General features: G+C 43.4%; 2 protein-coding genes across 7 annotated transcripts in view; one reads left to right on the top strand and one right to left on the bottom strand.

The window, feature by feature from the left end:
* Nucleotides 1-14,971, bottom strand: part of LOC111834369 (FYVE, RhoGEF and PH domain-containing protein 2-like) — a 27,847-nt gene extending 12,876 nt beyond the window's left edge. For both annotated transcript variants that reach the window (XM_072713289.1, XM_023793576.2), the window contains exons 1-2: nucleotides 14,833-14,971; nucleotides 1,328-1,391 (exon numbers count right to left, since the gene is read on the bottom strand). In XM_072713289.1, the coding sequence (XP_072569390.1) occupies nucleotides 1,328-1,391; nucleotides 14,833-14,839 (71 nt within the window). In that variant the 5' untranslated portion in view covers nucleotides 14,840-14,971. The remainder of the gene's footprint in view (nucleotides 1-1,327; nucleotides 1,392-14,832) is intronic.
* kctd20 (potassium channel tetramerization domain containing 20) overlaps nucleotides 14,689-27,174 on the top strand; it is a 15,645-nt gene continuing 3,159 nt past the window's right edge. For 2 of the 5 annotated variants that reach the window (XM_023793589.2, XM_023793593.2), the window contains exons 1-6: nucleotides 15,469-16,028; nucleotides 24,538-24,623; nucleotides 24,828-24,981; nucleotides 25,332-25,434; nucleotides 25,518-25,638; nucleotides 26,160-26,357. In XM_023793589.2, the coding sequence (XP_023649357.1) occupies nucleotides 15,994-16,028; nucleotides 24,538-24,623; nucleotides 24,828-24,981; nucleotides 25,332-25,434; nucleotides 25,518-25,638; nucleotides 26,160-26,357 (697 nt within the window). In that variant the 5' untranslated portion in view covers nucleotides 15,469-15,993. Of the gene's footprint in view, nucleotides 14,874-15,468; nucleotides 16,029-16,049; nucleotides 23,266-24,537; nucleotides 24,624-24,827; nucleotides 24,982-25,331; nucleotides 25,435-25,517; nucleotides 25,639-26,159; nucleotides 26,358-27,174 lie in introns of those variants that run through there. The other 3 variants (XM_072713291.1, XM_023793590.1, XM_023793591.2) reach the window with 3 other exon arrangements.

A 27,174-nucleotide genomic window follows, 5' to 3' on the forward strand; every position in this document is an offset into this window, starting at 1 on the left:
AGCAGGAACAGAGTGTGCATGAATTTTCTGCTTCTGAACAACCAAGAACATGATCATTGATTTTTACTGATCAGTCCACTCAGCAAATGCTACTCTCCAGAGTGACATACTGAGATTCCGAAACTCAATATACACAACCACAGTAAAAGCATGGACAACACTGGCATTTCAAGTCTAATCCGCCATATACAAGACATCACATAAGTAACTTTTGTAGTATATCTCTAAACAGAGTTACATTATACTCAGCTCAATAAACAGTGAAATTACAGACAAAAAAAAGAGCGCCAACAACAGGGGATGTGGAGTTGAGTGGGTGGGGAAGCTGCATCAGTGTTGACAGCTCAGAGTCGGCAGAATGCCTCCACCACTGCACCACCGGGCCCTCGAGCCCCAGTTACTCCAGGGACCAGCTGGCCCTTCTTTCAGTTGTACTTCACTTTGAAATCACAGTTATGGGGGGTTCAACAGGTTAGGCTTCTGTGCCTGTGACTGATGGGTTACTGGGATGAATGATGTCACCTGTGCCTGTGACTGATGGGTTACTGGGATGAGTGATGTCACCTGTGACTGTGACTGATGGGTTACTGGGATGAGTCACCACTAACAAGGCTCTCGGACCTAAGCCCCCTTCCCCCAAGAAGCTGAGCCCATACCAAACGTCTGCTATCTTTGTTGGAAGATTCAGTTCCCTTCAGTGAGACGTCACTGCAGTTCTCTACTAACAAAGCTAGAATGTACACATAACATAGTTTCTTTTTTACTAGATGTTTTACTTCACTTTTCCCCGAATAGCTGCAAAGAAATTCACCTTTTTATAAATGGCTGAATGGATAAAATGGTTTATGGTTTTATAACATTAAATCTAGATGTTTTAAGACTTAAGACCCAAGCATTCGGTTAAGTGCTTAAAGACTCAAAGCTACATTTATCCCCACTAATTATGGCTGCTAAAATACATTTGAGTTTGCAGGAAAATAAAGAGCAGATCATGAAATAAATGCATAAAAACAGTTCAACATTAAAGAAATATTTAAATCAATATTTAATAAAACCTTGTTTAGAACTTTGAGGGAACAACATTGACAAAGATGCCGAATAAAAGCAAAACCAAATTAAAATGAATATGTAATTAAGGGATTATTCCTGAAAAAAAAAAAAACACTTTTGAGGTGTTAGATGTTACAAAAGTTCAACCAGAATATCACTCTCAGTTTAATCACAGAATCAAGCTAGTTAGTCACCTGGTACTTTGGCTGCAAAAATAACAGATTATCATCCAATCATTAACAGTACCATCATTTTTCTAACTGGCACAAATTCTCACCTGTTTTTTTCGAATTTTGAAATGATGTCAAGCACGCTCAAGCGGTTCCTGCAGTCGTCCATGTCTATGTGAAAACGCACAGAAGTGAAAATGCAAGTTACACTCCTATGCACTAGGGGTCCATGTGTTAGATAAGACTTTACAAGTGTGTTAGATATCTACTCCTCAAACCAAAAAAAGAGGAAGAGTCCCAATGAAAACAGGAGGGGTTTCAACAGCAAATATTAATATGAACTTGTGTATATTATATGTATTTAAACACAGTTTAAATACATATAATTTGGATAATAATACAGTTTAAAACATTTTCTGTTTTTTTTTCTATTTTAAATAATCTGTAAAACAGCATTTCTTTGATTTCATTTCAATTGCATTTCTTGGTAATGTCAATATATACTCCACTTTAGTATTTCACTTATGAATTCCTAAATTTTGTGGGAAAAGACCCACAATTATAGTAATTGTTGCGTGCAACTCACTTCACAATTCAATTCACTTTAGCTTAGTTTATGTTTATGACACATTCAGAAATGTGCGATCAAACCAGATACAAGATTTGGTTGTAAAAACAACAAACAAAAGGCACAGTACTGTGGCATTAACATTGCAGAACAAAGCAACGTTTAAAGGAGCAATTCTGTGTAATTCTTTAAATCACCATTACATGGGGAAAATAGGATCATAAACAAAATATAATAAGCGTGAAATTTATCAGACGTACTGTACTTATCCGTGAATACAAATATTTCATCCACACTTTTCCCTTTGCTGTTCATTTACCAAGCCAGAAAGGATGATTCTAGTGCAGTGTCTTCCTATATGATGCAACTGGATTTTAGAGATGCAACATTTTCACGATTTAAAATTCTTTTCACCAAGGTTTGTTAGTGTTTGGGCTTGTTAGCTAACTGTGTGATGAGCTGTCAGGTTTGCGTTTGCAACAAACATCAGTATTTAAGGTACAATGCTGAGAAACCAAGATTATAGTTTAATAACAAATGCTATTTTTCTTACATGACTTACTGGTAGTTTTTAGCTTACACCTTAACACTATTTAGCCTAAATAATAGCCTACTTTTTGAAGTATGGGAACATAAGTGCTTCAGATCTATTTTACGTAAACAGGAAGTGCCACTGCATGAGTTGGTGAATGAATCAGAGCAAATCTTGTAGGTGAACTGAATCAAACGAACTGTGTCCCAAAAAACAGTAATTCACCCATCACTAGTTGATATATCTTGTTCAATTACTAGGACCGTACAATCAAAATCTAATACGTACCGCCTGCGCCAGAGACATCTGTTGTGTAGATCATAAATTTGGCCAATTGCATTTTCTCTGCATTATCGGTGACAGGACGCACCTCTGTATATCTGCCATCTGCCATGGATGACAGGTGTATAGCACACTCACTGTTGTAATTAGTAAATATCTATCCATATATTTTTTGAGAAAGCAGGGTCAAGGGTTAAGGGGGTTAAGGGTCTTTCTCAAGGGCCCAGCAGTGAAACCACAGGACATGAACCAATGAACCTTCGATCACAGGAACAGCATCCTAACCGCTGAGCCACACAGCCCCCACACGGCACGGCAGTTCTCACTTTTGCCTGGCTTAACGTTCCTTATTATGAAAAGAAGGTGTGTGGCTCAGCAGAAAGCTGCCGGATCAAATCCCATTGTCAGTAGAGTGATTTCACTGGTGGGCCTTGAGCAAGGCCTTTAACTCCAGCTTGGCTAACCATAAGCCCCTCCCACCCGTGGCTGGCTCCAGGCCCCACCTCTGCTCTCTTTTTTTTTTAAATGATTATTTTTCTTACCACGCTCCATTTGACGAGAACTACACTGCTATACCAGACGGATGCCCATCAAAAAATCTATTTAGTTCATGGAAATTTGATTTTAGAGAGGATAGGGGAAATCACAGTCACAGTGCAATGCCTATTATGTTATCCAGCTGTGAAAATACTAGCAACATCAAAGACCTCAGCATCAAATTTAAATAAACATGTAGAAGACTATAAGACCAACAGCTAACATTAGCTGCAGAGATCCAGGTTTCGATATCCAAAGTTAGTTAGCAAAGTATTATGCACTTTACACAAAGCTGGACAGGTACATCAGTTACCAGCATTACAATACTATTTCTACAAATTAATACAATACTGTACCGTACTTCAGTTTTATTTGTATAGCCCAATTACATGAATTCAGTTTCATTTGTATAGCCCAATCACATGAATTCAATTTCATTTGTATAGCCCAATCACATGAATTCAATTTCATTTGTATAGACCAATCACATGAATTCAGTTTTATTTGTATAGCCCAATTACATGAATTCGGTTTTATCTGTAGAGTCGCAATTCACATGGATACACCGTCTGTCCTTAACCCCTCGTATAGAATAGGATAATTTCTGCATTGTGGTTATTATATACTAAACTGCTTTCCGTTGTACACATAGTTTTACCTGTTCTTTACCTGTGTTTACCGCATTGCCTAATAAAAAATTATCTTTTTGACATTTATTTACTCTTGTCTTTAGTTGGCATTCATGTAATATGAATGTAACTAAAGTAGTTTGTTACATTACTTTTATTTTGAGATACTTAGATTACATTGTTTTCCAGAGGTAACTAGTAACTGTTCCAGATTACATTTTTAAAGTAACTTAGCCAACCCTGGTTGTTCGGGTGGGGTGAATTTTCCCACTGATTCTGGTAATTCTGTTCTGGCACCGCCTGAAGTAATGTTCTACAGAGAAGGAAGACCAGCCTTGCCGATGCGTTCAGCTGAACGTACCACTCTTTGCAGTGCTTTACAGTCCAGGGTAGAGCAATAATTGCCACTCCAGGCAGGAATTCCCATGGTCTATTTGCTAGAAAACAATATAGTTTCAGATTATTGTTTTGTGTGTTAAAAAGATATTAAGCAAATTTCGCCCCCAATAATAAACATGCATCTGTTTTCACCTCACAACTCTTTTCACCTTAACCCACTTGCCCACGGGAAGCAGAAACCATAATCTTTCCGATACACATTAGTAAGACTACCGAATGAGTCCGACTTCTCTAAATAAATATCTGCAATACTTTTGCCGGCAAAAATTCCACATTTTGCTTTTGTGCTTGATGTCTTGCCTCTCCCCCATAATTCATAGGAGAAGCATACAGCAGCAACCGCCCTTCTCAGGCCCCAGTCCGCCGCTCTCGGGCCCCTTCCGGTTGGGTTGACGCATGCGCAGACAACAAAGAAATACGTTCATGATCCGTTTCATGAGTTTCCGAAGTGAAATTTATCTGTTTAGAAAAAATGTCCTAGGCATATATTTGTGCGCGATATATGTTTCACGATTGGCAAAGTATTATAAATCTAAACATGTTATATCTTCATTTTATTTCTTCCTGTTCATGCATAAAAATTCACACAAAAAACGAAAACAGCATTGTTGTTATCAGCAGTTGTCTATGATAACTTGTCAAAGTCGTGCCTAGATATTTATTGAGCGCTTAAAACCCTAAGTTATAATATGTTATAAAGATTTGGAAACATCTACCGCATTACCGATTGCGTTATTCATTCTGGATACGTGAAATAGATTTACATCAGGGTTAAAACAGTAATGAAGCAATGTCGTTAGATGATGATTATTTTTAAAATTGTATCCTCTTTTTCGCATGCGGGGTTCTAAGAGTGGCGAATTGTTCTGTGCATGCGTGAACCAGAAGGGGCCTGAGAGCGGCGGGGCTTGAGAAGGGTGGCTGCAGTCCTATATTATTGAACTATCGAGCAAGGTCGCCAACTCTCAAGCATCTGGCGTGACACTCACGCTTCCTGACTGTCACGCTCACGCAAGAAATCCTAAGACAATGTGTATTGAAAAAGTGCGTCGGCGAGCCATGTTGCTGGTAATAATAAGGCCGAAACGGCTCCGGGTTTGGACACTTGAGGGCGTTCTTTTATTCCTGTACCATTTCTACTAACAACGCATTCGCACTGCCCACCCTGCCAGTCACCCCGCGTACTCCTAATATGCGCGGTGGGCAGACACACACACACCGACACGCTATGTACAAAAGACAACCATGCAACACTATACGTGACATAAGAACACAGCACATTTACATTACAACGCAAGCCGCTACGTAGAACAATTTACAAGGCTGGCATCAGTCCAATCTGCCGCACTGTCCGCGCTACACTATCATTCCATTATAAATCTAAAATAAGCTACATCCAAAGCAATGGGGTAGTTTGCAAACCCTACAGACTATTTACAGGGTAATGAAATAATTACATACATGCAAATCGTGTGCATGTGTGTGCAGACGTCTCGAAATGAACATCTCACGACAGCCAGCTGACCAAAGTTAACCCTGCCGAGATAAACCCAAATTGACTTGCGTCTGATGGTTCCGGTTCCAAATACGGACGCCGACGGATACCTTTATATGTAAATTATAAAACATGCACAAAGAAAGTTAACTTTTTAATTAATTAAAAAGCCCAATTACATGCGCGCACACACACACACACATATATAAATATATAAAAATGCATTTAAGCAGGCATGTTGTCTCGGGGGTAGGACAGCTGTGGAAGTTGTCCTGTGATGTGGGGTGCAGAAGTGGGCCTAGGAGCTCAATGTCGGAGGTGAACGAATGTTTTAGTTGAACGAAATCACAAAAATCGTTTAGTGCATATTCGTCGGTAACTCCGAATTTGGACAACAGTAGAAAAACCACCTCATTACAGCCGCCAGAGGCCACTAAAGACCAGTATTGTAAAAAAGTAACGTTCTTCGACAATCACGAAAATGAAAGCAATTTAAATGGATCATCTTGCTTTTCGTGTGAAGCCGTACATGATTTGTTGCATTTAAAAATACATAGATACGCATTTAACATAAATGAAAATGTTTAATACGTAACTGACAAACTGAATAAAAAGCAATTTTTGCACATGTTTCTAAGACTACAGCAATTCAATTTCTTTTCCATCACCACTGTTCCACCTTCCTATTCCTGTATTAAAATAATAATATAGTTTTATCCTATTTAACCCATGTTCGACATTTTCTAATTTGTTACATACATACACATACATACACATACATACATATATGTACATACATACACCCATACATACACCCATACATACCTACACATACATACACCCATACATACATACATATATGTACATACATACACCCATACATACCTACACATACATACACCCATACATACCTACACATACATACACCCATACATACATACACATACATACACCCATACATACATACACATACATATATGTACATACATACACACATACATATATATATGTACATACATACACACATACATACATACACATACATACATATATGTACATACATACACCCATACATACATACACATACATACATACATACATACATACACATACATACATACATACACATACATACATACACATACATACATACACATATGTACATACATACACCCATACATACATACACATACATACATACATACATACCTACACATACATACATACATATGTACCTATAGCTGCTTACACCTTTATAAAACAAGTGATTTACTCAAGCAGTTAAGGTTATGTGTTAAGAATATTTTCTTGATTCTTAAGAAAATATAATATAATATAATAATAATAATATAATAATATAATAACGTGAGCCTTTTCACCATAGCACACAGTGAAGGGGGGTGTTGGCGGCCTTCATGGGGGGGGGGGGTCAGACACTTGGCACAGGGGCACTGAAAAGGGCTTAGACTGAAAATATTAAACCAATTGTAATAATGGAAATTATTATGACACCCCAATGTTTCCAAAAATACATGTTATCACAGTGTTTGTATTTGTTATTGTTTGCATGACATATTTTAACAGAGTGGCTGAGCACGATTCCATAAAGCCGCATGAAAAACAGCCCTTCTGCTGACAGTCTTCATGATTTTGCTACTTTCCCCCGGAATTGTCTTCTAGTGATGTCACAGGATTATTGATAAAAGTGGAGCTTTGAAGGTGGCCATGTTTTCAAATATGTTTCAAGTAACTGGACGAGAAGAAGCTGGTTTGAATGCATTATTTAAAAAACTCAGCTGTATCACTGAGGGCAGGTCTGTTTAAATGCACTGTACAAGGCCTGTGACGTCGGCAGGCATGGGAGCGCAAAGAGACAATGCTTTTCGCTTTTTCTTTTGTTCTGCTATTTTCCTGTTTTTTCATCCTGGTTACTTCCTGTTATCATGTGTGCCTGAGGGTAAACTCTTAGTGTTATTGTTCCAGCCGCTTATCCAGTACAGGGTCACAAGGAGAGGCAGCAATGGGTACAAAGCAGGGGGAACGGGGAAACCCTAGGGGGGCTGCCAGTGCACAGCAGGGGGAACGGGGAAACCCTAGGGGGTCTGCCAGTGCACAGCAGGGGGAACGGGGAAACCCTAGGGGGGCTGGCAGTGCACAGCAGGGGGAACGGGGAAACCCTAGGGGGGCTGGCAGTGCACAGCAGGGGGAACGGGGAAACCCTAGGGGGGCTGGCAGTGCACAGCAGGGGGAACGGGGAAACCATAGGGGGGCTGGCAGTGCACAGCAGGGGGAACGGGGAAACCCTAGGGGGGCTGGCAGTGCACAGCAGGGGGAACGGGGAAACCATAGGGGGGCTGGCAGTGCACAGCAGGGGGAACGGGGAAACCCTAGGGGGGCTGGCAGTGCACAGCAGGGGGAACGGGGAAACCCTAGGGGGGCTGGCAGTGCACAGCAGGGGGAACGGGGAAACCATAGGGGGGCTGGCAGTGCACAGCAGGGGGAACGGGGAAACCCTAGGGGGGCTGGCAGTGCACAGCAGGGGGAACGGGGAAACCCTAGGGGGGCTGGCAGTGCACAGCAGGGGGAACGGGGAAACCCTAGGGGGGCTGGCAGTGCACAGCAGGGGGAACGGGGAAACCATAGGGGGGCTGCCAGTGCACAGCAGGAGGAACGGGGAAACCCTAGGGGGGCTGCCAGTGCACAGCAGGGGGAACGGGGAAACCATAGGGGGGCTGCCAGTGCACAGCAGGGGGAACGGGGAAACCATAGGGGGGCTGCCAGTGCACAGCAGGGGGAACGGCGAAACCATAGGGGGGCTGCCAGTGCACAGCAGGGGGAACGGCGAAACCATAGGGGGGCTGCCAGTGCACAGCAGGGGGAACGGCGAAACCATAGGGGGGCTGCCAGTGCACAGCAGGGGGAACGGCGAAACCATAGGGGGGCTGCCAGTGCACAGCAGGGGGAACGGGGAAACCATAGGGGGGCTGCCAGTGCACAGCAGGGGGAACGGTGAAACCATAGGGGGGCTGCCAGTGCACAGCAGGGGGAACGGTGAAACCGTAGGGGGGCTGCCAGTGCACAGCAGGGGGAACGGGGAAACCGTAGGGGGGCTGCCAGTGCACAGCAGGGGGAACGGTGAAACCGTAGGGGGGCTGCCAGTGCACAGCAGGGGGAACGGGGAAACCGTAGGGGGGCTGCCAGTGCACAGCAGGGGGAACGGTGAAACCGTAGGGGGGCTGCCAGTGCACAGCAGGGGGAACGGGGAAACCGTAGGGGGGCTGCCAGTGCACAGCAGGGGGAACGGGGAAACCGTAGGGGGGCTGCCAGTGCACAGCAGGGGGAACGGTGAAACCGTAGGGGGGCTGCCAGTGCACAGCAGGGGGAACGGTGAAACCGTAGGGGGGCTGCCAGTGCACAGCAGGGGGAACGGTGAAACCGTAGGGGGGCTGCCAGTGCACAGCAGGGGAAACCATGCACGTGCACACACACACACACACACACACACACACACACACATGCATGCGCACACACACACACACACACACAAAACAGGCAGAACTCCAGGAAAACCTGGAAAGATCACACACACAGAGCTGGAGTAGGAATGACACCCTAAAGCCTGGAGGTCTGGGTAGCAGAGATAGCCATTACATCACTGGCCGTTACATCACTGGCCATTACATCACTGTGTCGCCTCATACACTCATATTTCAGGATGAGCCTTACTGAACAGTGACATAGCAGGTTCTCTTACACAGAGTGACTCATGTCCTTAAAGTCATATATTCAAGTGAGTCACTGAAAGGTAGGATAGATCCTCCTTGGTTTTTTTGTTACTAGTTATGTGATTTAATCACTGTACTTGCAGCCTCAAGGCGTAATGGGAGCGATTCTGAAGCGTTTAAAGCCTTTTTTTGATGTTGCACAAACTCTTGTTTAGAGGGCATTGGCCTTAATATACAATTCAGTGTTTTTTAATGCCACAACTATTGCTTGTCTTTTTTGGACTAAATTTAATTTACAAGTATTAAAATTCATGTAAATATGCAGCCTGTTTCAGTTCATTCAAACAAAGAGTTAGTATAGTGTTTTGTCTCTGGTGTGTGATTAAACTGTTTGTTGTTGTTATACTTTTTAAGTAAGTAAGTAAACTTTATCTTGTAAGTGCCTTTCGCAGATAAAGCAGTCACAAAGTGCTGTACAAAAGAAAAAACAGAACCAAAAACATAAAACAAAACAGAAAAACATATAAAACCTATTAAAAACAGATAAGACATTACAAAACACGATTTCACAGGATTGGCTCACATTTTACCAAAATCTTCAAGTTTTTAGCTGCCCATTAAAACCTTCAACTGAATCTGCAAGACGCAATGACCGAGGAAGATCATTCCATAACCTTGGGGCGACAACTTGAAATCACCACGCGTTTTAAGTCTTGTCCACGGAACAACAATGAGCCCTTGATCAGAGGACCTTAGAACATGAGCAGCCGAATAGGGATGTACCAGGTCCAGCTTTGACTCCTGATCTGGATTTGTAAAGGTAGACTGTCTGACATGAAACTGTTCATTAGCACAACACACACAAACACAGCAGTTAATCATTCACCAGCCATTCAAAATCCGATCTTTAATATTTAATCCCTTCCTTCCTTCTCCCGGTGAGATTGCTGGAGTATGACTAGAAATGGACAGAGTTATTCCCGCGTGTTGACATACAGTAGAACAAAGAAGATTATTTGGGTCAGTTTAAATCCCAGAAAGGGTTTCCTGTTGTACACTGCAGAAAAGGGCACCAAGTCAGTAAAGCTTAACAGCCTGCCATCCACATCAACACCATTTTATATGTCTATTTAATTACTTTTTTCACATTAGCCAGTGACAAGGCTGCCCCCTGGAAAAAGCTACATGGTTAGGGAACAGGAAGTGTAATTAAAAGGTTGCAGGTTTTAATATATGGCATAGAAGCTGTGTCTTCGTACAGGTTGCTTTGGCAGATGGCAGACTTCACATACAAATAACACTGGAAGTTACTTCACTTAGTTCACCACAATGAACAGAAAGGCACCTGTTTATGGATACCTTTCATACAATTAGGACCACACTGCAGATATCTTCTGTGGTCATATGACATTTAAATACCCAGCAATGGATAATTTTTATGGAAAAATTAGTAGATCACTCTGTATATTAAATAAGTGACTCTCATTTGTTATTGCAGGTTAAAGCCCGGAGCAGTGGTGTTGACGGCACTAAATTGGCCACATTCCTCAGTTCTGTTCTTTGTTTTGAACTTGTCATTGTTCAGATATCACAGGAGGAAATTATTCATTATTAACAAGTTCCTTCAATTACCTATTGTTCAGATTGGGTTTGCTGTTGTCTAAAATATGTTTAAAAAATCTTTATATTTTAATTAAACTATAATATAATTATATAATAAAAAGATTATGGTTCTTCATGCTCTCATTTTAGATTAAAATCTTGTATGTGTTTTTCCTGCATTGTTTTTAATTAGTTGAACACCACATTTAGTCAAGTTTAGCCCAGCAAGAACTGCACAGTGTGTGAAGTTATTACTCTGCTTCACAGGCGAATCCCCACACCGCTAACACCGCACAGCTACACAGGTCATATCACTAGAGAATTCAGGTTTAATAGCCACTTAGAAGCAGAGCAGCATAGACTTGTTTTTTTCAGGTCCCCAAAAACTGCGCCATCTCCTGCCCATTGAGATAACATTAGATGAGCTTCAAACCACATGACTTCCACCTCAGCAGCCAATCATTTCAGGTGCTGTATGACTTCACATCAACCTCGTTTACATTTGATGTGCTGTATGACTTCACATCTACCTCGTTTACATTTCAGGAACTGTATAACTTCATATCTCCTTTTCCTTTTCTATCGTATAGCCAGCCAAATGTACACTGCTCAAGAAAATTAAAGGAACGCTTTGAAAACACATCAGATCTCAATGGGGAAAAAAATCATGCTGCATATCTATACTGATATGGACTGAGTAATGTGTTAGGAACGAAAAGATGCCACATCGTTTGATGGAAATGAAAATGATCAACCTACAGAGGGCTGAATTCAAAGACACTCTGAAAATCAAAGTGAAAAAATGATGCGGTAGGCTGGTCCATTTTGCCGAAATTTCATTGCAGCAACTCAAAATCGTACTCAGTAGTTTGTATGGCCCCCACATGCTTGAAGGCATGCCTGATAATGTTGGGGCTGCTCCTAATGAGACGACGGATGGTGTCCTGGGGGATCTCCTCCCAGATCTGAACCAGGGCATCACTGAGCTCCTGGACAGTCTGAGGTGCAACCTGGTGATGTCGCATGGACTGAAACATAATGTCCCAGAGGTGTTCCATTGGATTTAGGTCAGGCGAGCATGGGGGCCAGTCAACGGTATCCATTCCTTCATCCTCCAGGAAATGCCTGCATACTCGTGCCACATGAGGCCGGACATTATCGTGCACCAGGATGAACCCAGGACCCACTGCACCAGCGTAGGGTCTGACAATGGGTCCAAGGATTTCATCCTGATACCTAATGGCAGTCAATGTGCTGTTGTCTAGCCTGTAGAGGTCTGTGCGTCCCTCCATGGATATGCCTCCCCAGACCATCACTGACCCACCACCAAAACGGTCTTGCTGAACAATGTCACAGGCAGCATAATGTTCTCCGCGGCTTCTCCAGACCCTTTCACTTCTGTCACATGTGCTCAGGGTGAACCTGCTCTCATCTGTGAAAAGCACAGGGTGCCAGTGGTGGACCTGCCAATTCTGGTATTCTATGGCAAATGCCCATCGAGCTCCACGGTCCTGGGCAGTGAGCACAGGGCCCACTAGAGAACATCGGGCCCTCAGGCCACCCTCATGAAGACTGTTTCTGGTTGTTTGCTCAGAGACTTTCACACCAGTGGCCTGCTGAAGGTCATTCTATAGGGCTCTGGCAGTGCTCTTCCTGTTCCTCCTTGCATAAAGGAGCAGATACCAATCCTGCGGATGGGTTAAGGACCTTCTAAGCCCTGTCCATCTCTCCTAGAGTAACTGCATATCTCCTGGAATGTCCTCCATGCCCTTGAGACTGTGGTGGGAGACACAGTAAACCTTCTGGAAATGGCACATATTAATGCACCATCCTGGAGGAGTTGGGCTACCTGTGCAACCTCTGTAGGGTCCAGGTATCATCTCATGGTACCAGTGACACTGACTGTAGCTAAATGCAAAACTAGTGAAAAAACAGTCAGAAAAGATGAGGAGAGAAAAATGTCAGTGGCCTCCACCTGTTGAACCAAACCATTCCTGTTTTGGGGGTCGTCTCATTGTTGGCCCTCTAGTTCACCTGTTGTTAACTTCATTAACACAAAAACTGATTAATAGCCCCCTCTGCTACTTAACTGACCATGTCAATATCCCAGAAGTTTAATTAACTTGATGCTATACTCTGATTAAAAAGTGTTCCTTTAATTTTTTTGAGCAGTGTATTTTTTCACGATACATTATGGGACACATTTGGTTAATATTACTCCTGTTCTTTGCTGTAATACGGAAAGATGTTACACCCAACATACATGACAATTATATTTATGATGGATTAAGTATTGCAGCTCTAAATTAATCATTTACTGCCGATCCTTAATGTGTTGTTGTTTTTGTCTCTTCAGTCCACAAATAAATTCTTGGAAAAGCCTGTCACTGCCTTGTTAGAGCTGACTAACAGTTTTGGATCATATTTGATCACCTTTTGTTATTTTTTATTAGACTGTGTTGAACAACTTTGATATAACCACTATACTGAAAACTTTGTTCGTATTGGGGAATGACGCCAGTCTAGTTACAGTAACTAGGTTCAAAAACAATTGATCTATAGCTAAAGTGCCCTGTAGCAGTTCACTGAAGAGCAAATCAGTAAATATCCATGCACAGCTAAGTCGAGCTACGGTTATTGTTCGACTATGCCATTTAATAGGACTACTGCCCTTATCCCAGTATACATGCACGGGAGAGGAATCGATTGACCTTAGTATGTCCGACTCCGTTACAATACGTGGCCTCTTTCAGCTTGTTAGTGGCTTTTCCGGTTGACCTATTACATCACAGACGTAAAAAAAATAAAATAATAATAATAATAATTATGGATGCGTGGACAAATGAAGTGACACAAGCTTTAATTGCGATCTGGTCGGAAGAACCAGCTAGAGATCAGAATAGCATAACAAGAAATAAAGTATTTTGTATGATATACTATGACATAACGGTATTGGATTTTTTTTAAAAAATATTGCAATGTGATTTTGTTGTATAATAAATATTGTGGTATTTATGAAACAAAAAAAGAGCTCAACACAAATTTCTCACTAACCCGTCTAGGAGTGATTTAAACAGCAAGGAGGAAAATGGTTATGATTGTTTCGGAAATCGCAACGGAGGTAAACTTTGAACTTATTTTTAGATGATCCTGAAAAAAGAATAATCATTAAAATCTTAAAACTCGCTGTTTTTTTCCTATGACAGAGTAAAAATATTTTACTCCCTGCGCTATAATATCCGTACCAAATTGAAGGTAAGAAAAAGTCTGATCTTAAACTAGTTCAGAAGCATATGTAATTGGATGTGCATAACATCACATGGGGTCATTTAGATACTTAATTCGAAGGACTGTACAAAATGCACTATAAATTATCGCACAAATGTTGCATTTAATAAATAAACACACTTCGTAATAATCGCCGTTTTATAATAATTGAATAAATCAGTAGATTTTTTATTGTTATTTCTACATCGGCAGGTTTTCATCAAATTACTTATAAATAGATCGAAAACTCAGAAATTTAAACAGTTTAAATTAATGTAAAACAAATCCAATCTAGGTGTTCAATACATTTAATTTTAAAATTATATATAAAATATATACGTAAATATACGTACTGTACTGAACAATGTGGTGTTTGGTGGATCAAATAAGCGGTACCAGACTTTTATTTTGGTAGCAGATGCCGAGGTAGACAGTACGTTAGAGGGAAGCGGGGGGGAGACCGCCCAGAACGGGGAAGCGTACTTTAAACCAAGACAAATGCCATTCAGGTTTCCTCCAGACCTCAATGAGCAAGCAGTTTTAAAAATACCGACGCAGAGTGAGCTGGGCACTTGCCTGTCATGCGTTGAGTAGCACAAGGGGGCCATGAAACGAAGGTAAGGTCGCTCTGATTACCGACAGTCAGCGCGGTGTTGGTGCAGGGCGGCTTGTCGGATTCCCCAGTCCATTAGGATCCCGCTGTGTTGGCTGAAGCGCAGAGATTTGTGATCAGAAAACATGATGAACCTGTTTTTGGCAGCGCGTCGGTCGCTGTGCTGAAAATCCCGCTTTGGCGTCCGCGTCTGGACGCTGCGTTTAGCGGCACAAGCACGCGACTATCGGTTCGTATGGACGCCCGAACTGCGCGGCTACGTGACTGATCCAGCACATGCCTCTGAACTAGATGATCAACCTACATAGTTCAAACTTAAGCTCATCCGACATTTTACTGCAAAAAGCTGGCACGTTGCAGTATTTGTAAATGCGTGGATGTGAAAGGGGAATAGGTTTTTCAGCAAACTGAGCTAAGAATGTGGACATCCTAATAAAGTGGAGAAACGTAGAAAACAGGTTTTCCCGATACTGCATGTTCTTCGTATCAGGATACTGACAGCGAATTATTTGTTATTTAACAGTTGTGGAAACTGCTTTTGTGGGGAATGTGAATCAGTTTGTCTACTTCTGTTTCTGTTCTTTTTATGTAGTTATAACGTAATTAATGACACAGCGCCGGCTTTGTTGACATTTGATGATTCCAAGTTGAAGATGAACTCGACTGAATTTACGAGTCATCTTATAGCTTAGGGAAAGTCGGAAAGAAAAACAGGACGTTGGGATACGTACAACGATCTTCTGTTTTAGTTGCTCCTGGATCGTTATCAAGATGATCTAATTTTACAACAATAGTGGCACTTATCTATCAGGGTGTTCAGTCCTGCTTGGGCATTCATTAACTCTGTAATGGATAGTAGCTCTGCCCTATTTTCAGACGGAATTTGGTTAGAAGTTGGGCGTAAAAGCACCACTTTAAAAAAAACAGACTTCCAAGTGGACTAAGTGGGAAGAAGAGAATAGGAGACACTTAAACGTCAATGCTTCCCCTGCCATCCCATACCAAGGGTATCAAGAAAATTTTCTAGCGAGCCGGGAATGCAAACATGGGCCCAATCGATTTTGTTTCTAATAGGACGAGAAAAGACTTTTTTTAAATTCCACCTTTCCTGACGTGCTGAGGAAATGTGGTTTTTCTTTTCTTTCTTGCGAATTAAGTGGTAAGTAATAATATTATAAGTAATTACCAAATGAACGAAATTAACGTTTGATTGGATCAAAGACCACCAAAGAACTGGATTTGACGTATTTGATGCATGTGGTGGAATATAGGGACTACTGATCGTGTGTAGCGTCACCTACTGGTCGCCACTGGCTTCATTCTTGTTCTGTATTAATTATGATAGAATTGATGCCATTTCTGTTGTTTTACTACGTCTGTTTTATGGCGCTTGTCAGCATGTTATGCTTTAGCCTTAACATTATGTGTCCACTTAAATACTGACTTCTTTTTTGCATTTCTTTGTGCAATAAAAATATATTATCTGTGTATATGGACATTTTTCCTAAGTTGATATTGTTAATTGACACTTGGGTACTCCATGCAAAAGTAATTGTGTTGTGTATAAACTGTTTACCCTTCAGCTTATAACATGATTGTGCTAAATTTTGAGATCTGCAATTTTCAGGCATGTCAGCAACTCGAGTGTGACGCGGTAATGTCATGATTTCTGTAAACAGATACAGTCGGGGAGTCTCACTTTGTTCATCGTATGCCAGTCTTCTGTTTGGCACAGAGCAGTGTATGAGGCTTATGGTAGCTTATTTTGGTGCAAAGCGATGAGTGTTAAAAAAAAAGACTCATTTCTGTCTGCAGTGTGGTAATGGATCTAGCAGGGCATGTTCACAGATTCACAGAAATACGCCTCTGAACTGAGGGGGAACTTGGAGTCCCTACAGAGCATACACATGCACACACAGCACTGGCTCTCTGCAATCCCGCGTCCCAAAAGGTGAGAAGCGCCAGCGCTCCCCGCTGAGTCATGAATGAGAGAGCGGCACGCCCCGTGGTTTCCAGCGATAAGGAGCGCCTCGCATTGCATTAGAGGCCGAAAGCTCAGCTATGTGTGGAATCTGGCTGCTCCTTTGTCAGAAAGTGCAGCGACCATGAAAGACGAGGCGCCTGCGGCTCGGATGCTTGGGGATCGGCTCTTGGGAGTGACACAAGCGCTGAGCTTAAAGGAAAGCTGTACTTTGTAAGCTTAAGGTGTATAAAAAGATCACCATGCATATTGTTGTTTGAATTCCCTTTGGTGTCCCTCTGTGGCAAATTCACACCTGTCTAAAGTGGCTCCATTTTCATATTAGCAGATTTTGATCATGTTCAACAGTAGTGCACCAGTGTTGATTTTTGGATGTTTTTGAAGTTGAATCTGCCTTTTCATTCATGTTGCATAGTTATATCTGCCCAAGAACAGTCCGGCATTCATTTTTAAAAATCAGGTTGGGTCACTTGTGGCTGTTGCATCATTAAAACAATACATCCGAAAAATGCCCTGAGCTGAATATAATTGTGTGGCTCCACTTTAATCCTTCATCTGATGCAAGCACCTTAGTCTGCAGCCTTCATTTATCCTAATTTCATTGCAGAAGATAAACGGCTGCATCTTGAATCTTGAATCTTGATTGGCTGCACTTCTCCGCTCCAAACAAAGTCTTGTCAGGCTGGCCAGGAATGCTGTGCTCTTTGTCTCTTAGCTTTCAATTAATACTTTAATAAATTCCCTTTGTTAAATGTACCATTATTGTTGTATTCATTATTTGTTTATATATTTACTGCTGGTTTTGCTGACTATTATTATCGTTAGTCTGTGTTCACTATTTTGGGGCGGCATGGTGGTGCAGTCGTTAGCACTGTTGCCTCGCACCTCTGGGACCTGGGTTCGAGTCTCTGCCTGGGTCACATGTGTGTGGAGTTTGCATGTTCTCCCTGTGTCGTTGTGGGGTTTCCTCCTGGTACTCCAGTTTCTCCTGTTGCTTCCAGGATAGGCTCCGGACCCCCCACGACCCAGTATGATAAGCAGGTTGGACGCTGGCTGGCTGTTCACTATTTGACTTTGTCATCAACTGTTATTCACAATACTTGTGTGGCATGCTCTGCGGGTCACTGGAAATGAGCTGATTTGGGGTCATTTGTGTCAGGACTGCTGTTGCAGAAGGAGGAAATGTAAGGCATTCCAGAAAGCTGGAATTACATTCAGTAGTTTGTCCTTTACATGTTTGCAATATAAAAGAGAAAAAAATCCTCGAGTGACTGACGGGTTTGATTTTGCAGTGAAGAAGTCATGGCACAACAGATATTGCCCAATCATCTAATGTGCGTTATTTATAATAATTTTTAACATGCCTTCCTTAAAACCTTTTTTTGCCACAAATTTCCTATTGCCATGTTCATGTAAGAAGCAGGAGGGCTGTTGTCTACTTATATATAATATGAACTCCACACTGGCCACAGAAATGTGATTACTTTGCTACCTGTCCTGTTTAAGACTCTTCTGCTTTCTCTAATAAGCCATTTACCCAAGTTTTCTGACTGTGATCTATAGATGCATAATTGGGAATTTTAGTGCATTTCTTATTGATTGACATACTTTTTTTTAGACAATGACTGGATTAGACAGTAAATATCACAGATATCTTATTGTAATCACAGTACTGAATGGAATGTGGTGAGTGCTAAAATAATTTTTGGGCAACGTTTATATAGTTTTGTAAACCTTAGCTGTGTTATTGTTATATTTGTGTTTGTCCCTCCCAAAAACTAAAATATTTAAAAAATATTAAATTGGGTTGGCATGCAACATTGCCTACAGCTCCAAGTCGGGGGGTTTAAATCCCCCTTGTGCCTTGTGTTTGTGGAGTCAGTATGGTCTCCGTCAGTTTGCAGGCGTGCAGTTAGGCCAGAGGTCAGCAACCTTTTTAAATGAAAGAACCATTTTATCTTAAATGTCTGACCCAAGATTCACAAGTAATTACAAAAAATAAAGAAAAACAATTTTGGGGCGGGGAGCTCTCAGTTTTAAATCACTCGGAAGCGTAATAGCGCAAAGGTGACTAATATCACTATATCGTTCTGTAACGATAGTCTTCACCCCCATCCCTCCTTTCGTTTGGCTCTGCAGTTGTCTGCCCATCACTCTCCACTTCAGTGCAAAATGTCCTCACCACTCCCAACTCAGCTGGCTATAATATGTAAATCAGAGAAAATTTTATAATTTTATGAAGACCTGGGAAGGCGTGGTGACGATTTACTACAAAAAGTATATGAAAGAATTAGGAATCCCAATAAACTTTTGAAGCCTACATCCAATCTCGGATGCCGAAGAACACTACCGTAGAGAATTTCTTTGAGGAAGATGTAAATTATACAGTTAAGACATCACAGCAGCGCATGCCGGACCACCTCATTCACATGTAGCTAAAGAAATATCTAAATGGAAAAAAATATTAACCCATAATTATTTATATTTATGAAAGCATTATCATAATACGTTAAGACATGAAAATGTGAATGCGTCTATGATTCTGAGACGAGCCGCAGGTTGCTGACCCCTGAGTTAGGCTACCTGGTGTCTGTAAACTGTGTGTAGTCCTTTGGACACGCACCCCATGCAGGGCGTATGTCTGCCCCACCTTCTGCTCGGTGCTGACCCCGAGTTAGGCTACCTGGTGTATGTAAACTGTGTGTAGTCCTTTGGACACGCACCCCATGCAGGGCGTATGTCTGCCCCACCTTCTGCTCGGTGCTGACCCCGAGTTAGGCTACCTGGTGTATGTAAACTGTGTGTAGTCCTTTGGACACGCACCCCATGCAGGGCGTATGTCTGCCCCACCTTCTGCTCGGTGCTGACCCCGAGTTAGGCTACCTGGTGTATGTAAACTGTGTGTAGTCCTTTGGACACGCACCCCATGCAGGGCGTATGTCTGCCCCACCTTCTGCTCGGTGCTGACCCCGAGTTAGGCTACCTGGTGTATGTAAACTGTGTGTAGTCCTTTGGACACGCACCCCATGCAGGGCGTATGTCTGCCCCACCTTCTGCTCGGTGCTGACCCCGAGTTAGGCTACCTGGTGTATGTAAACTGTGTGTAGTCCTTTGGACACGCACCCCATGCAGGGCGTATGTCTGCCCCGCCTTCTGCTCTGTGCTGACCCCGAGTTAGGCTACCTGGTGTATGTAAACTGTGTGTAGTCCTTTGGACACGCACCCCATGCAGGGCGTATGTCAGCCCCGCCTTCTGCTCGGTGCTGACCCCGAGTTAGGCTACCTGGTGTATGTAAACTGTGTGTAGTCCTTTGGACACGCACCCCATGCAGGGCGTATGTCTGCCCCACCTTCTGCTCGGTGCTGACCCCGAGTTAGGCTACCTGGTGTATGTAAACTGTGTGTAGTCCTTTGGACACGCACCCCATGCAGGGCGTATGTCTGCCCCACCTTCTGCTCTGTGCTAACCCCGCTTAGGATCAGCACTTAGAGGATAGATTTTTCATATCAGAAATTTCACACTAACCCAAGAGGCTTATTTTAGTAAAAGAGTGGGTGGTCCCATCCTGGGAAAACCCTGAGCCAGTCTCGATTCTGATGAGTCTCGATTTCTGTTGAGACATTCAAATGGTAGAGTCAGAATTTGGCGTAAACAGAATGAGAACATGGATCCATCATGCCTTGTTACCACTGTCCAGGCTGGTGGTGGTGGTTTAATGGTGCGGGGGATGTTTTCTTGGCACACTTTAGGCCCCTTAGTGCCAATTGGGCAACGTTTAAATGCCACGGCCTACCTGAGCATTGTTTCTGACCATGTCCATCCCTTTATGACCACCATGTACCCATCCTCTGATGGCTACTTCTAGCAGGATAATGCACCATGTCACAAAGCTCAAATCATTTCAAATTGGTTTCTTGAACATGACCATGAGTTCACTGTACTAACATGGCCCCCACAGTCACCAGATCTCAACCCAATAGAGCATCTTTGGGATGTGGTGGAACGGGAGCTTCGTGCCCTGGATGTGCATCCCACAAATCTCCATCAACTGCAAGATGCTATCCTATCAATATGGGCCAACATTTCTAAAGAATGCTTTCAGCACCTTGTTGAATCAATGCCACGTAGAATTAAGGCAGTTCTGAAGGCGAAAGGGGGTAAAACACCGTATTAGTATGGTGTTCCTAATAATCCTTTAGGTGAGTATTAGTATGGTGTTCCTAATAATCCTTTAGGTGAGTATTAGTATGGTGTTCCTAATAATCCTTTAGGTGAGTGTATAATAACATATATGATTCTGAGATGCCATCTCTGCTTGGTCAGTCAGGCGGCTTCTTCCTCGGTCGTATCTAAAGGTGTAAAGTGATGCATCCAGCCAGCAGTCCCAGCTCTCGCTGCATCATCTTATTCCCGTCACACATACGTTCCTTCTGACACTGACAATGACTCTGCTTTACATTGCTTGGCTGTAACATTTGTCAATAAAGGGTGGGAAATAGTGTTTTAATATGAGTGTCATGTTCCGGTTCTGAGCACAGTTGGAATGGGTTCAGCATATTTGGACCTGTCTGTGAATTCTGCGAGCATTAATCTAAAATCAATTCTTCTGAGAAGAGCACAAACGGGGGCTACGTGGTTCCTTCCTGTGTCTGCTTGTGATCTTGTAAACAGCATCTGCCCTCAGCTCTGACTGTGAGTCACACGTAGCCAGATTTGAAACCTGGTAGCAGAACTTATTTGGGAAAATTTTGGTCCAGGTATGCACAACTGGAAATAAAGAAGTCTTCCCTAGCTCATCTGATGTTTAATCATACGTGTTCTTAATACCACAGCCTGAGCTGCTGCCATTCCTAGTGAGATGTACTGTGCTAGTGGGACGATAAAGAGCGCTTCCTCCATGACATTAATTATCATCATCATCATCATCATCGGCGATCACTCGGAGTCGAGTGTGATGGTCCACCTGGGGGGTCCTTATTGTGGATCTTCAGATGGCTGAAGAGGCCAATTCTCGAACCACAAACCTTGTCACAATGTGGACATGGTCCGAGGTGCTGGGGATAGGGTGTGGGGCAGTCTCTTTGGTGGTGACTCGCTCCTTTCTTTGCTGCCATTTCATTTTTGGCAGCCTCTTGCGCCTTCGGCCATGCTGGCAGCTTTGCCCTTATTTTTTTAGAACCCAGCTGATGAGTACTGAATTCGGCTGGGGTTTGACCCCATGACCTGCTGGGCGCCCTTCCATCAGCGCTCCACACAGCCGCCTTTGTCTGCCTCCTTCCTGCCTCTCTGACCTATAAAAACTTTCCACTCCTATAAGAGGGAGAGGGTGGGGAGCTGAGAGGCCTTAAAAACAGCCCTGGGTGGTATGCTTGCTGTGGAAGGGGCTATTGACTGCTGTAAAAGACAGTCCATGCCTTGATCTGCTGCCCCCATCCGTCACGTCCTGCCACCATTCAAATCCAGAAAGGACTGGCAGTTTATGAGAATCAACTTTTTTTTTAAAACCAGTGGCCCTTGATCTACCCTTGTTTCTGTGGCTCTCTACCTACCCCTCTTTCTGTTCCTGTGGCCCTCTACCTACCCCTCTTTCTGTTCCTGTGGCCCTCTACCTACCCCTCTTTCTGTTCCTGTGGCCCTCTACCTACCCCTCTTTCTGTTCCTGTGGCCCTCTACCTACCCCTCTTTCTGTTCCTGTGGCCCTCTACCTACCCCTCTTTCTGTTCCTGTGGCCCTCTACCTACCCCTCTTTCTGTTCCTGTGGCCCTCTACCTACCCCTCTTTCTGTTCCTGTGGCCCTCTACCTACCCCTCTTTCTGTTCCTGTGGCCCTCTACCTAACCCTGTCCCAAATTCACACCTCCAAGTAAACATGTGCAGAATCATCTGTACTGGTCGTGGCTTTGCTATTGTGCTGGGAAAGTTTTTCTCCTTTCCATACATCCACATATTTTCACAGCTAATCTAGAAAATAAAGTAGACATCAGCAGTCACATGTTAGATTGTACTTCTCTTAAGGTTTTGTAAACAAGTAATTTCTTCTTTTAGTGTTGATTGTAATATAGTCACCTGAATACTGCATTACAGTTTGTGATTTGAAGAGACTAAAAACAGACGTGCATTATATGGCCCAAAGGACACCCCAATTAATTAGAGAAATTGCTTAATTAAGCCACACCCATCAGATACGGAGGTGTAATTAAGCACACAGTTATGCATTCTCCTGCAACAAACATTATCAGCAGAATGGGTGGCTGTACAGGTAGGTTAGTGGCTTCCCACTTGGCCTCATCGTAGGGCACCATCTTTGCAACAAGTCAGTTCCCCAAATTTCTGTCCTGCTAGAGCCGCCCTGGTCAAACGCAAGTGAAGTGACTGTGAAGTGGAAACATCTGGGAGCGAGATCAGCTGCAAAGTGGTAGGTCATGCAAGCTCCCAGAAAGGGACCTGATCAGCCAGTGTCAATACCCAACCTGAATGGCAGCAAATCCTACCAGCAATGTTCCTGTGTCTAATGGAAAGCCTTCCCAGAAGAGCAGAGAATATTGTAGCAAGAAAGTGCGCCCAATTTCATATTAATACAAGCTGGTGTCCACATACTTTTGGCCGTACAAGGTGACTAATGCTCTAATTAAAGCTGTGCATGTTCTACGTTCCAGCTTAAAAACCAAAGCAGGGAGATTTTCCAGAACACCTCTAGCCACTAGAAGGAGAATAAAATGCCATTGATTTATGGCATCTAAATACTGTGCTCATGGTTCTGGCTATAAGTGACACTTTAAGCTAGAACACTGTTCATTAACTTGATTTAACCTCAAACTTCTACTAGTTCATACCAAAGGGCATAAATGGCATAGACTAATTACTAGCTAAAGTTTTTACAAAATCTGTACAAAGTGTGTCATTTACTGGTTTGGCTGCAGATATATACACATCTGAACAGGTAGAATAGGCTACAGTAAGCAGCACTAGAAGGGTTAATTGGGCTGAAGAATTCCTTTATCTGTGTCGCTCTTCACGGGTGACGTCCCTTCAGGAGGAACGGTTCAGGCAGATTAGGAATAGGCACCCAAAATTAGCAGCAACCTTCTCCTGCGAGGGAAGTTCAACAGAGTTATATACAGGGACTCTTGTAAGCTTTTATTTAGTGTTAACAGAAGGTCACGTTTGGCAAAAACCATGTAGTGCATTTTATAGTTGATAGTAATGAAGTAAGAGGAGAATCAGCCCCTGTGGACCTAGCAGGAAGACCCCATGTTGGGTGGCTATAATGAAAAGCGACAAAATGAGTCAAATGTGATTGTCTATATATAATAAGGACTGCAGAGTGACGGCTTGCTTACCTTCTGTATTTCTGCTATTGTGGTTGCATTTACATGCATTTTTTGAAGTAAGTCCTTGGATCTCGTGTTGAAAAGTACGGGTCCAGGAATTGGGCATTTTCTCAGATTATGGGTCAGTTCAGATAGCAGGCAGTTCGCCCCTTCAGAGACCAGACCAGGATAGTGTCCGCTAAGACGAACTCGATTCCAGTAGAGTTATAACCATTACAGTCGGCCTCCCAGCTTGTGTCAGCCCTCTGGATTGACTGGATTTGCTCTGACTTCCCACACTATAAGCTGACACATGAGCTGAGACCCTGCGCAAGGAGCTGAAGCCAGAACCCAATAACTAACTGTCCTCAACACAGGTCCCGAAGCTGCAGTACCAACAGTGAACTCCAGGGGGCAAACAGGCGCAACATGGAGGGGAGAAAGCTGGAGGAGTGCCGCCTGGGTAAGTCAGGTCATTGGCTGTGAGAGCGAGCAGCTTGAGAGAAGGTTTGTAGCAGTTATTTTGGGTAACGATGCAGAAAAACAGAAATGGTCACTCAGACTTGGTAGTTTGAGCTTTTCATGCCTGGTCTTGTGCTGTAACACAAAGGACACCAAGTGGTCGCTGAGCTCCGCTGTTGCTGCTGTCCTGTTTTCCTGCTTGCAGGCAGCTTCAAAGGCCCGGAGATGAGTGGCCCTCTGCCCAGCAAGACGAGCCCCACGCCTCCAGCCCCCGGCAAGGTCACCCTGCTGGTGGACGGCATTTGTTTTGTTGTGGACCCTGCGGTTTTTACAGCCCACCCTGACACCCTGCTGGGCAGGTAGGCTGTTCCCTCCTGTCTCATGGTCTGACTGCAATACCAGCACGGTGCCACTCCACACACCAGTGGTATCACTGCGTAGCAGACACGAGCACGGGCAAGCCGGCGATGTCTTCTACGCAGTGATATGGTTGGTGCGTTGAGATCTCCCGAGCTTCCTACAAAATCTGTCCATGATGTACGCAGTTTATTTACATTAACACAAGATAACTTCCTGTTAAATTCCTGAACAGCTTAGTATACTAATGAGCCAGTATTAGTGGAATGGCCTCTTTTGTAGTTAGTTTAATGTACAGGTATGTTATGTGTTAAAGAAACACAAACTGTGCATCACGTGGTATTGATTGCAGGATGTTTGGTGCAGACCGGCAGCGCGGCTTCCTGCAGCCCAATGAGGAGGGTGAGTACGAGCTGGCCGAGGGCATCAGTGCCGCAGTCTTCGCAGTCGTGCTGGTGAGTCACTGTCGCACCCATCTCTCTGTTTGCTTCACTGATAGCCGCCGGCCCAGAAAGTAATGGTGATGTATGTGTGTCAGGATTTCTACCAGACGGGGGTGCTGCACTGCCCTGACGGCGTGTCGGTGGGTGAGCTGCGAGAGGCCTGCGACTACCTCCGCATCGCCTTCAACCACAGCACCATCAGGTGCCGTGACCTCAGTAAGTTCTGCATGTCTGGTGCCACCTGCTGGCTCACATGGGCTTTGTTACTGTTCAACAGGGTAAAATTAGACGACATCTAAATCTAATTTGAGTAATAAAGGCTTTCATGCTTTGATTAATCAAGTAAATATTTATTAGTTTCGTTATTCCGTGAATAAATACTTGCTTGTTATATCATTAATAAATTACTGGTTATTAACTTAAATCATACACAATGACAACCTAAATACCTGAAATGTGCAAGGATAGAAGCGGCTCCACCTCTGCTGGGCCACCTGCAGTTGCTCATTGCCTCTGCAGAACTTCCTACTTTTTGCCTTCAGGCAACCCCATGGCATGTGCCTTTAAACGATGCTAATTAAAAAATAATAATAAGTTGTGTCTGTTGTTATGATGTATGTTTTACTGTCCTGAACTTGTCCGTGCAATCAGACGTGCCCCAGATTAGGTTCCTGGGGTGTGACGTGTATGTTTGTCGCATGATGGTGACGCGTCTGCCGGCTCCTCGTGGTTCCCAGGCGCCTTGCTGCATGAGCTGTCCAACGATGGCGCTCGGCGGCAGTTTGAGGCTTTCCTGGAGGAACTGCTGGTGCCCGCCATGGTATCCAGCGCACAGGAGGGCGAGCGCGAGTGCCACATTGTGGTACTGACTGACGAGGACACAGTGGACTGGGACACGGAGCACCCGCCTCCAATGGGCGAGGAGTATTCTCAGAGTAAGGCATGATCCATGGGTGAGACATACTCTTAGAATAACCTCCTCTCTGTGAGTGTGCAATAAGGTGTGAGTAAGGTGCTCTTAGTATGGTCGTCTCCGGAAGTGAGACATGCTTCTCTTCCCAGATGAAAGTGAACCTAGATTAGGGCTCTCTCCATGAATGAGTAGTACTCCCAAAGTTTCTCTGATTACTGAGTACTTTCTAAGTAAAACCAGCTGCAGAATAGACCAATGTGATGTCAGTCAGAGACGTTATAGAAAACAAAGCCTATTTTTACAGATCCAGCACTCAGGGTTTTTTTTTTTATACATCTTGATTTTCTATTTGTGGGGCTCAAATTGCTGTTTCCATTCTTCATTGTAGAATCTTTACATGTGCAGATATTCTAATTCCCCTGAATGTTTCACCCTGTTTTCCAGTGAATGAGCGGATTGCTATTTCACTGCATTCTGCTCATCTTTACCACACATTTACACTACAACGAGGTGTGCAGTTTAGGGTTAGGGTTTGTGTGCTGGGTTTCTGTGGCAACAGCTTTTCATACCTAAGCGAGAAGCTCTGAAGGGCAAACCGTGGTAGAGTCGGAGTGGGCGATGGCAGCAGCCTTTATGCTCCTGGAGATGTTTGTGTCCCTTGGTGGTACGTTCATTTTGGAATGACATTGTCATCTGTGAAAGTTCAATGTTAAGTGTCTGCCTCACAAAAATACAGCTTTGTTATTGTGGCAAAAATACCATCTCTTCAAACATGTTATGTAAAAGTCTTCTTGAGAATGTAATCATGCCTGACTAAAATCACTTGGGTTATTTTTATT

The sequence above is a fragment of the Paramormyrops kingsleyae genome, chromosome 6, assembly GCF_048594095.1.
Source record: "Paramormyrops kingsleyae isolate MSU_618 chromosome 6, PKINGS_0.4, whole genome shotgun sequence".
Classification (NCBI taxonomy): Eukaryota; Metazoa; Chordata; class Actinopteri; order Osteoglossiformes; family Mormyridae; genus Paramormyrops; species Paramormyrops kingsleyae.